This window comes from Cibotium barometz, chromosome 52 (assembly GCF_041138505.1).
Source record: "Cibotium barometz isolate CiBa-2024 chromosome 52, ASM4113850v1, whole genome shotgun sequence".
Classification (NCBI taxonomy): domain Eukaryota; kingdom Viridiplantae; phylum Streptophyta; class Polypodiopsida; order Cyatheales; family Cibotiaceae; genus Cibotium; species Cibotium barometz.
The window spans coordinates 19885488-19897101 of NC_141097.1; the positions used below are offsets into that span (position 1 = coordinate 19885488).

The following is an 11614-nucleotide window of genomic DNA, read 5'->3' on the forward strand; positions in this document are numbered from 1 at the left end:
ATCTAGCACTCCCAACGTAAAAAGATACATGACCAAAATGTTTCCATGTCATTTTCGTTGAGTCACTTTGGTAATTTCCTTTCCTCTTCCCTTAATGTAACATGTTTTTCTCCCAATAGTATGTCAATATAGATTGTTTTGAATACTTTGTCCTCATCAAGATCTTGATATATTGGCATAAATCTATCATTATCTTTTACAATCTTATATAATAAAAAGACATGCAAGTTCTATTCTCATGTAATGTATTTAATAATGTGTCCTAATTAATGATACAAAACCTTTATTTTTCCTACACATTTTGAGTTGAATTTTTTAGATGTAGCAAGGGAAATTTTTGGTGTTGTGGTGACAACAAAGTATGTATATGGGAAAGATGTTGAAAAGAATAGTGCACAATAGGCCTTAAGATAACATGCAAAGTTGAACCCTCAAATAGGAAGTACATGTAGAATTAATGTAACTCTAGGTGCAAGACCATATTGAATTTTGCATTCTTTTCTTATCAAGCATATTAGTTGACATTGAGAGTTGATGTAAGGCTAGGCACAATACCATATTTACGTTTTAATTCTCTATTTTTGAAGCATATTACTAAAGACAAGAAATTATTAGCATCTGGCATTCCCAATGTAAAAGAGATACATGCGTAAAAGAAAAGAGATACATTCCCAATGTAAAAGAGATACATTCCCAATGTAAAAGAGATACATGCGTAAAAGAAAATTCTTTCATGTCATTTTCATGAGTTACTTGGTTAAGTTCCTCTTCCCTTAAAGTAACATCTGTTGTGTTTTGATTGTAATGAGACAACAACTAGGATTAATAAAGGCTTTATGGAAACTTTTAATGCTCAACAAGCCTCATGTTCATCATGAGATAGTTTGATCATTATTTTAGCAAATGTATTGTGTGTCATATCATTAAGAAGTACACATAAGGGATGAACATTCTCAAGAACATACATAATGAAAATACAGCATAAAAAATGGAAGTGTGGGATATGGGATAATCGATGATCATTTTAAGCAATATGGATGAAACTTTATCCTACTACATTTTTATAAAGGTTTAACTTTTTGATATTCTTCAATCTTGATTGTTCTCCCTACCTAAAATAAAATTATCCTTTATTTTCTCTTATATCAAGTTGTTTCACATCCTTACATTGGAACTTATGAGCAAGTTATTGTGTTTAATGGTAAACTCAATTGGATGAATCACCGTCTTGATGTGTATTACACAAGTTAAATTAATTGTGTGTGTGTGTGTGTGTGTGTGTGTGTGTGTGTGTGTGTGTGTGCATGCGCATATGTGCACGTGTGTGTGTGTGGGAGGGTGTCATGCATGCATGCATAGGCACGTGTGTGTGTGTGTGTGTGTGTGTGTAAGACATATATATATATACAAGGTAATGCAAATACCTCATTCAAGTTATTATTTTAGCACAATTGCCCTCCTCGTTGTGGATGACTTTGCCATGTTCTTTGTTTTTTCCACATCATCTACCTCGGTCAAGATTTTTAGAGAATCAAGGTTTGAAAAACACCTCAATATAGGTATGGAACCTCAAATACCTTAATTATGCTTTAAAAGTACTTCAATTAACGTATATAACAAACAATATACGTAAATACGTAATTTAAGGTATGCTTTTTCCAGTTTTACTTTTCCTCTATGGTAACCACATCCTCTACCTTGTCGAGTCTCTTAGAGCTTCCATGGCTATATACCGTGTAAGCAAATCTTGCTCGAGATAACATTCAACTTGTGTGTTATATCTATTTTACCTCAATCGAGGTAATTGTCCATGAATTAGATTCTCGGGTGTGTGATAGAAAATGGTGCCATGAGAGAGCTTGAGTAAGGTGATGACACATGTAAGGTTGTAAAACAAGTGGTATACAATGATGTTGATTGAATTATTTTTTATGATTAAAAATTATCTTAATTATTATAATTTTTACCTTAATTGAGGTGTTTTAAAAGACCTCAATTTAAGTATTTTTAGGTTACTTAATATATTTTTTTAACCTCAACCAAGGCATTTTCCCAAATCAAGGAACCTCAAATAAGATTCATGTCACAATTTTTCACTTGATGACAAAATTGTCTAATCTAACATGCCATCAAACTTCTCTACATCAAATTGCAATACTCCATTGTATACTAATGTGTATGGAGGGATTGTAATATAATTCCTCATGGAGCGATTGCAATAATAGTCTATTGTAAATCCTCCTTACTAATGTGTATGGAGGGATTGCAATAATAGTCCACTGTAATTCCTCTTTACTAATGTGTATGGAGGAATTGCAATAACAGTCCACTATAATTCCTCTTTACTAATGTGTATGGAGGAATTGCAATAATAGCCCACTGTAATTCCTCTTTACTAATGTGTATGGAGGAATTGTAATAATAGTCCATTGTAATTCCTCTTTACTAATTGTAATAATAGTCCATTGTAATTCCTCCTTATATGGAGGAATTGTAATAATAGTCCATTGTAATTCCTCCTTATTACTAATGTTTATGGAGGAATTGTAATAATAGTCCATTGTAATTCCTCCTTACTAATTGTAGTAATAGTCCACTGTAATTCCTCCTTACTAATTGTAATAATAGTCCACTGTAATTCCTCCTTATTTACTAATGTGTATGGAGGAATTGTAATAATAGTCCATTGAAATTCCTCCTTACTAATTGTAATAATAGTCCATTGAGATTCCTCCTTACTAATTATAATAATAGTCCACTATAATTCCTCCTTACTAATTGTAATAATACTCCATTGTAATTCCTCCTTACTAATGTGTATGGAGGAATTGTAATAATGGTCCATTGAAATAATACTCCATTGTAATTCCTCCTTACTAATGTGTATGGAGGAATTGTAATAATGGTCCATTAAAATTCCTCCTTACTAATTGTAATAATAGTCCATTGTAATTCCTCCTTACTAATTGTAATAATATTCCATTGTAATTCCTCCTTACTAATTGTAATAATATTCCATTGTAGTTCCTCCTTACTAATTGTATTAATATTCCATTGTAATTTCCCCTTACTAATTGTACTTATTAGATTATGCAACTCAATAAACATCGTGATAGATAATGTACCATAGGACCTTACTATTATGGGCTCTCCTCCCTTACCCTATTCCTTGTCCCCCTCCCTCTTTTGTCTCACCCTTTTGTACCTCTTTTTCCCTCCTTTATTGTGCCCATGTATTCCATCTCCATGTTCCCTTCCTCCCTTTCCTCCCCCGTTGCACCCCACCCACACACATCCCCCCCCCCCCCCCCCCCAAGTGACCCCAACTCCACCTCACCCACAACTCTTCCTCACATTGTGCATGACATAGTAGCATGAAACTTCAAGGATTACACCTCAAAAAATGTTAGTGTATCACGTGAGTTCAATAGGAGGGGTTTTTTTATAGATACATTGAGAAAAATTAACGGGATTACATTAACAAGAGGGGTTTTTTAATTCAACTTTAGAAAAAAATTCCGTTAGTTCATAAGTGAAGAGGGGTTGTTTTATTGGGGAAAAATTTTTAGTTAAGGGGTTTTTTAAATACCTCTTAAATGCACATGATACCTAGGATTTTCTAGTAGTGCACCCCCCGAGGTTTTGCCATTGTGTCTCGATATTGTAACCAAACATATTGTGATATATTTCTTGGAGTCTCTCAAACGTTGGTGTGATAAAGTGCAAGATTCGATCTTGAAAAGGAAGTTTTGCAAAAGTCAACTGCAATCCCTTTCAAAGTTGTAGTGAGGGCTTTCTTAGCATGTGTATCTAGATGGACATGTGGTAGGAGGTTTGGGAGGTTAAGAGAGGTTAGGTTTGGTGTTGAATGATACAAATGATTAATAAAGCAACATGGATATTGTGTTGAACTTAGTACATGAAGGGCCATGAACTGGGTTCTGAATAATAAACATATCAACATGGATTGAACATGTTTATAAAATTCTACCCAAATATGTTGAGTGTTTGGGGAATTAAACTTAGGATATTCTATCATATGAATGTAGACATTATTTTTATGCTCATAGGTTGAGAGAGAGAGAAGCTCAACCCTACAATAATGACTTTATACTCTCTTTGTGTGTGTGTGTGTGTGTGTGTGTGTGAGAGAGAGAGAGAGAGAGAGAGAGAGAGAGAGAGAGAGAAGGAGAGAGTTCTTTGAAAAATCAGCGTCAATTATGGCTTGAGCTATGATGAAGGCGTGAGTGCTTGGCAACAACCTACCGACGATGCATGAACATGAACATGGTGGGGAAGAAAGGTTGAAATTTGCAACCCTGTCTTGGACTTCAAAATTGAAGGGCTAGAGGCACTTTTTGTCCTACACGTTGGTTGGAAACCAATTTTCAAAGGGGGTGGGTTTCACTAAAGGTTAGAGAGGGTTGTGGAAGCCTTCAAGTTTCGAATTCTTGAAGGGAGACCAAGTGTGACACGAAATTTGTTAGAGGTGTGTGTGTGTGGGGGGGGGGGGGGGGGGGGGTTCACTAAAAAGAAGTTGGTGGTGTGTGGCCGTGTATGTGACAATGTGAATGCCCAAGAGAAGGTGCGAGCATGGCATTATTATTCTTGCATTATTGTTTGGAAATTGGAGGAGGAAGGCGGCGCCGCAGGAGGAGCTGGCTTTTGGGCGTTGACACATAACAGAATGGCGGCAAATGCCAAGGGACGTAGTAGCCTTTGGGAGTTAGAGGGGTTAGCCCTTTACCGTTGAGAAAAAGAAAAGGAGATAATGTGGAGAGCTTCCCTCGAGAACGGCACCGGAGCAACGGCAGTGCGGCAGCTGGATCCTTGGACGGCGGGATCAAAGTAGCTACGGAATGTGTACTGCACGGGTGACGGAGACAGCGCATCTTGCTGTGCACGCTGCAACGCTGGCCTCGAGTGACTCGGACTCCTTCGGGCGGCGGCGGCTGGCGGGGCTACGGGCCACAGCCAATGGGCACGAACTGGGTCACGGGCTTGCAAGTTGGGAATCGGGACCCGCACGTGGGGGGAAATCTGTCGCTGCGCCCGCGGGGTAACGTGCGACGTACGACGGCGATGCTCCGTCGGTCGGGTCGGGTCCCAGCAAGGGGCAGGCGGCAGGTGGCGACTGCACGGCTGTTCGTGGGTGGTGGAAAGCAGCGGTTGATGGGCAGTTGGGCGGACGAATCTGGGCTGGGCAGGCGGGCGGGCGCGGGGGCGGTGGCGTACAGTGTGGGGACCGCAGTGTTCGTACCCAAAGCCGTAGTCCGTGGTCCCGCTTTGTAGCTTGGCTTTTTTTACATCTTGGTCTCTCTCTCTCTCCCTCTCTCTCTCTCTGTGTCTCTGTCTCTGTGTGTTTCTCTGTGTTTGCTTTGTGGAAGAAATCAACGCTGCCTTCAATTATCGTCGCCTCCCTACTGCATTTCCCGTCTCTCTTTTGATTTTTTCCACTTCCGTGCCACCGTCTCTCTCTCTCTCTCTTAGCTCCACTATTCCTCTCCTCTGTGTTGAACCCATCGCAAACAAACCCACTTTCTGTCCTTCTGCCCCCCCCCCTTTCCTGTCCTTGCTTGCCTCAGAAGAGCATACTCAAACCCCCATGTCTTCCCTTTGCCCTCTACCCTAGCTTCCCTCTTCCATGTCCTCCCTCAACGTAGACGTTTTCCTCTAACCCTAGGCCTTCTCTTCTCTTCCCCCTTTGTATATATATATACACCTCTCTGCCTTCATGATGGATCAGGAAAGCTGTCCCTCTTCCTGGCTCCACCGCACCCATTTCTCAAGAACCATATGCCACCGCCCAGGCACCTGCAACGCATCGTCGTGGCCAAATCTGCCTTCAAAAGATATCAATCCTTTTGTAGGAAATGGCCACACATCCTCCTCATGGCTGAATCTGCCTTCAAAAGAGGTCAATTCTGTTGTAGGAGCAGCAGGCAAAGCTACAGAGCTTGATAAACGCCTTGTTCCCATTAAGCATGCTCCAAGCTTGAATGCCTACTATCACCCTCCCTCAACACCATCAGAAGACCACAATAATGATGACTCAACAGATGGTGGGGACTTCTCCTTCCCTTCGCCTTTCTCTTCTTCATCCACCAGCAGGATGAGTGATTCTTCAATCCACTCCAAGAGTGCATCAGATTGCTTATCCCCTTTCAGGGATGAAGACATCGGCACAGACATGGCGCCAGCAGCAGTGCTCACAGGTTTCAACTCCAACTGTTTCTTGCATTCTGTGCTCAATTCACTATCTATTAGTTCCCCCAGGTGGTCTTTCTCCACAGACAGCTTCAGTGTCAGGCAAGACCAATCTCCCAAAAGCTCCTTCAAGGGCTCATGGTTCAGCAGATTTCCCCCCAATAGCTCCCCTAAGGTGTCACCCCGGGGTTCCCCTATGGTTTCCCCCAAAGGTTCACCCAAAGGCTCACCCAGAAACTCCTTCAGATACAGCACCAGTACACAGGACTCCATCAACCAAGACTCTGTGGCCTCGGAGGGGAGATCTGACATGCACCGTGTGCCCTCCTGGTCCCACCACCTCTCCAATGGTGGGGGCGACGAGAGGGCGGTCCTCTCTGCAGAGAAATGGATGATAGATCTTTCTCAACTACTGCTGGGTGAGAGGTTTGCGTGTGGCAACCATAGCCGCCTTTACCATGGGATCTACAGAGAGAGTCCTGTGGCTGTCAAGGTGATCAGACAGCCTGATGAGGACGGGCTGCTTGCTGATCGGCTGGAGCAAATTTTCACTCGAGAAGTGACCACACTGTCATGTTTGGAACACCGCAATGTTATCAAGGTGATTATTGCACTTGTTTGGCTCAAGGGTAGTAATGTGGTGTTAATGGTGTTTGTTATGCCATTGAGATTATGAGATTAAGCCCAAAATTGTGGTTCATCTTTGAAGCAAGTACGAATAGCAGCATGATCAGATGGATTTGCATGTGATTACCTCATTCTGCCATTCTGGGTCATTAATATAGGATATAAACATATTATATGGATGGATTAGCATGCAATGAAATCTGATTATGGAAGTGGATCATTGATACAAAAAAAAAAAAGGCATACTGAGTAATATGTGCACCAATTTTTTTCTTCTGGATTCGGGTCCTTGCAGTTTGTTGCAGCTTGCAAGAAGCCCCCTGTTCTCTGTGTTATCACAGAGTTTCTTCCAGGTGGATCTGTCCGTTCTTTTCTCCACAAGAGGGAGGGGCAGTTGCTACCCATACCCCAGGTTCTTCGAATGGCACTCAACATAGCATCCGGGATGGAGTATCTTCACATGAAGGGTGTCATACACAGAGATCTCAAGTCAGAGAATCTTGTCCTAGGGGAGGATGGGTGCGTGAAGATTGTGGACTTCGGGGTTTCTTGCTTCGAAGCCAAATGCGATTATAGGGCACATGACCCGGGCACCTACCGTTGGATGGCCCCTGAGATGCTTTGTCACAAGCCTTACACAAGAAAAGTGGATGTCTATAGCTTTGGGATCGTGCTCTGGGAGCTGATAACTGCTCGCCTGCCTTATGAAGACACGGGTGCAGTGCAAGCAGCCTTCTGTGTTCTCCACAAGGTTCACATTCTTCTCTTTGCAAATATTGTTTTACAACATTCACAAGAATATATGGGGTTGCTTGCCCCTTGGAATTTCTGCACATGGGTACCCATAATCCTTAGAGAATACATGTGCATGCCCTCTAACCTTCTCATCTTGTTGTTCCTTGTATTTGTATGTGCACATACAGTACATGGCCTAACATAAAACTCGTTATTATCGGCCTTGCAGAACACCAGGCCTCCCATCCCTCCAGACTGCCCAGCCCCCTTGGAAGATCTCATGTGCCGCTGTTGGTCTGCAGAGCCCAACACAAGACCAGAGTTTTGGGAGATATTGAGATCATTGACCACGTATGAGAAGTCCCTTCACATCTTGGACATTCCTACCCTTGAGTCACCCGAGCACGACAGATGTTTGCCCAACTGGTTGGAATCTAAATAGGAATGGACTCCCTATGTTTTCCTCCCATTTTTTACAACCTCTTTTAGTTTAGAAAATATATGAGGGATGTCTTGCCCTATATGTTGAGCCAAAACCATTATGGTAGCTCAAGCAAACAGTGAACTTTCATAGTTCTACTTGTGTTGTTTCTGTCCCACTGTTTATTAGCTCTTGGTGTGGCAGTTGACCTCCTTTTCATCACATTCTTTCATGTGGATCAATTTTATAAAACTCAAACCATGTACAATTTTAAGAATGTACAAATTCGGAAAACCAAGCATTGATTAAGGCATTCACTACATAATATTGTAGTTCTGTGACTGATTCTGTGTATTTCAATTTGCCCTTGAACTCCTTTTCATCACATTTTTGGCCTGCCTATGTACGACCAAGCGTGCACTTGAGTTTTTCAGTTCTCTTTTCAGTCATGGAAGATGATTATTCATTGAATGAGGTGTCAGGATTCAATCCTCACATTGTTTGATGTGGATCCATCACAAGAAATTCAAACCATGTGTACAGTTCTAGCATAATCTCAAAATAATAAAGTTACCATTTCAAATATTGCAAATTGATGTTTTGGCTGTTCACATGAATGGTTCTTCTCATGGAAGTATGTCTACTTGTGGCTCAGCTTGCAATTTGTGCATCGATAGTGCATGAGAAATGAAGTAATAGTTTAAAAATTGGTCAAGGCAAATGATATTGGGGTGGCAAAAGGGGCTTGCATATAAGCTTTCAGCTTTTGTACCACTGTAAGCATAGTGAATGCATGTGCACACACCACACACGCTTAGCAAGAATGTGGAGGAAAGGCACGAGTATTCACATTAGCAACATACGATAAGACTGTGCACATAATAGTTAGACTTGTTGATCATCAAACAACAATGCAAACACCCTTTGAAATATCTTGCTTTGTTAAGAGAATCACTCCTGAGTTATTTCTTATTTTATATGGGCGGCGTGAAAGGCACGAGTATTCACATTAGCAACGTATGATAAGAATGTGCACATAATAGGCAGACTTGTTGATCATTCAAACAACAATGCAAACACCCTTTGAAATATCTGGCTCTATTACGAGAATCACTTTTGAGTTATTTCTTATTTTATATCGGGGACGTCCGTGTGTATTGTACAATTGATACTTGTGATTTGATATTATGGTTGCTTATTTCTCATGGCAGCATTGGGATCGATTGATTTGCTCAATTGATTGTTTAACTAGTGTAGATTATGTCTCAATATAGATAATGAGATGTGCGAGGGTACCGTTTGAAGTGTCACACTATACGAGGGTATCGTTTGAGGTGTCATATTGAGCAGTGGTGCGAAGATGAAAATCATGTGCTAATCATGTACTAGAATTTTATTGATCATTTGTAACCTATCATATGGCTAGATTTTATATGCATATGTGTACAAGATTATCTCATGTGCATATGTGCACAAGTAGTTATGTATATAGGCCCATTAGTATTTATCATTGGTCAAAGGTTTTGTCATGTATAAATCTTAGAAACTTTGGACAAGGTTATTTATATGTAAAACAAAAGTCCAAAAGTGAAAAAGGTGCTATTATTGACTCTAAGGGACTCAAAATATAATTATGACATAAATACTGTGTGTGGGAGAAGGAGCCCCACAAGTCGGGTGGAGGGGGGGGATTGCACCTAATGCTTTTGTCTTGTGTAGTGAAGTACTTCTATTCATGTCTTTTTCATTCAAGTGTTTATGTTCACCTCTTCTATACTTTGTGTTACTTTTCTATTCAATTTAATTAAGTAATTGAGAGTATAGGGTTTAAGTTTGTACGTGGAGAAAGATTTGTGTTTCAATGGTATCAAAGCTTCGACAAGTACAACGGAAATCTCTTCATCAAAGTTTTAAATAAAAATGTATTTTTGAAGCAATTCAAGACTTCAAGGTATGCATATTTTCTTGTAAACTTTGATTCAATTGAGCCTATCAAGCTCATGGTAAAATAAGGACAACATGTTTTGGAAAAGAGAAAAGCTTTCGCTTATAATTTTTGGAAAAAAAAAAGGGGGTTTAACCACTCGTTTAAAAAGAAGCAGAGGGGTAAAGACCTTGGAGCAAAGGATTGAAGGCTTTGGTGAATTTTCTCCATGGAATCAAGGGCAAGGAGAAAATGCCAACCTCATGAAGAAAACCTATCACGTAGTCTGTAATGAATAGGGTTCCAATATAGAGATGGAGCTCAATCGGTTGATGAGATCGCATGTCGAAGCGCAGGCGGCGAGTGCTACTCGGGTTCAAGGGTGAGGGTGGCAGAGTCCCGTGAACGACCGGGCACATATGGGCAGGTAGGCCCCTCTATATCCTAGCAACAACGAGGATAGCTTTTCTCATTCTCTCTCAGGCTGGGTGGTGATCCAGAGCTCTACTCCTCCTCTAGTTAAGCTCTGAGTTTAACATTGGTATCAGAGCCTCTTGTCATTTCCTCCACATGAACCATCTCCAGGTGCACTAAGGTTGAGAACCTTATCTTATCAAATTTTGTGTGGCGGAAAAGGCAACCAAGTATAGGAGTCGACTGTGTGCGGAGGAGGAAGCAGGAGCCACCATAGCCAAGCTTTGCTTCCACTCCTTGCCAAGCTTTTGCTTACAGTCTTGCACAGCTAGAAGCGCTCTCTCTCTCTCTCTCTCTCTCTCTCTCTCTCTCTCTCTCTCGCCATCATCATCTCCATATTGTAGCCCTAGGGAAGTTGAACCTTCTTGAAGCAATGCGTGGGAGCAGGTGTGGGTGGTAACTCAATTGGGAGGTGGGATGGCCTGCAGGTATGACAATTCACAAGCGTATCGTGAATATTTATTTTCATATATTCAAAATTTTAAAAAATAATTATTTTAAAAAAACCCTGAAAAATGACATCTACTGGGGGTAGTCCACCAATAGAAACTTTGGGTGGATTTTCTAGGCCCTTGTCTCCTATTTATGGCCTCTTGCAGGCCGACCTTGGGCGTACGTGCCAAGCCACAGTAGCCCGCTAGACTGACGCAATTCACCCGGTTTCACGTGAACCAATGGATCCCCTTCCATAGACCTTGTCCATGACGGTCCATCCATCCATCCATAGCGATCGATGGATGACACAGCATTAGACTACGACCAGTCCACAAAGGCTCATGAGGCTGATGACGACCCCACCCAGGACGATCTCCTTGATGAGGAGAAGTATGGAGACGATGCTCTCCATATAGACATGGATGTGGACGATTTCGAGATGGAAATCTTGCAAGAGTCCCTTGCCAACTTATTTACTAGGACCAGGGCCTTAGACAAAAATTAAGGTGAGATCTTAGCCATGCTTAGGAGCATTCATACTCGCTTGGATGTCACCCCGACCATGCCCATGGGTAGCATTGTTGCACAGAAACCCATGCAGAGGAGGGTTTAATTTCCTTCTCAAGAGGAGGTAGGGGCCTTGTGCGGGTAAGCAAGCCGCAGTGCTTGCAAAAGCAATCCGTAGCGTCTGCTATTTTTCTCAAGGACCTCAATACGTCGACCTTTGGTGGGGAGAAAAAAGAGCACAACAAGGAAGCAGTGAATATATTCCTGCAAAAGTGGTAAGATGT

At 41.4% G+C, this 11614-nt stretch overlaps 1 protein-coding gene across 2 annotated transcripts; it reads left to right on the plus strand.

Moving 5' to 3' along the window:
* The first annotated feature begins 5331 nt into the window (after nt 1-5331).
* LOC147608920 (serine/threonine/tyrosine-protein kinase HT1-like) lies at nt 5332-8284 on the plus strand. Of its 2 annotated transcripts, XM_086788181.1 has the most exons (4): nt 5337-6808; nt 7130-7585; nt 7799-7969; nt 8002-8284. In XM_086788181.1, the coding sequence occupies exons 1-4, from the start codon at nt 5735-5737 to the stop codon at nt 8005-8007; spliced, it is 1707 nt and encodes a 568-aa protein (XP_086644307.1). In that variant the 5' UTR covers nt 5337-5734; the 3' UTR covers nt 8008-8284. The 2 variants fall into 2 exon arrangements, with proteins under 2 accessions (XP_086644306.1, XP_086644307.1); XM_086788180.1 differs by having other exon boundaries at nt 5332-6808; nt 7799-8284.
* Nucleotides 8285-11614: the final 3330 nt, after the last annotated feature.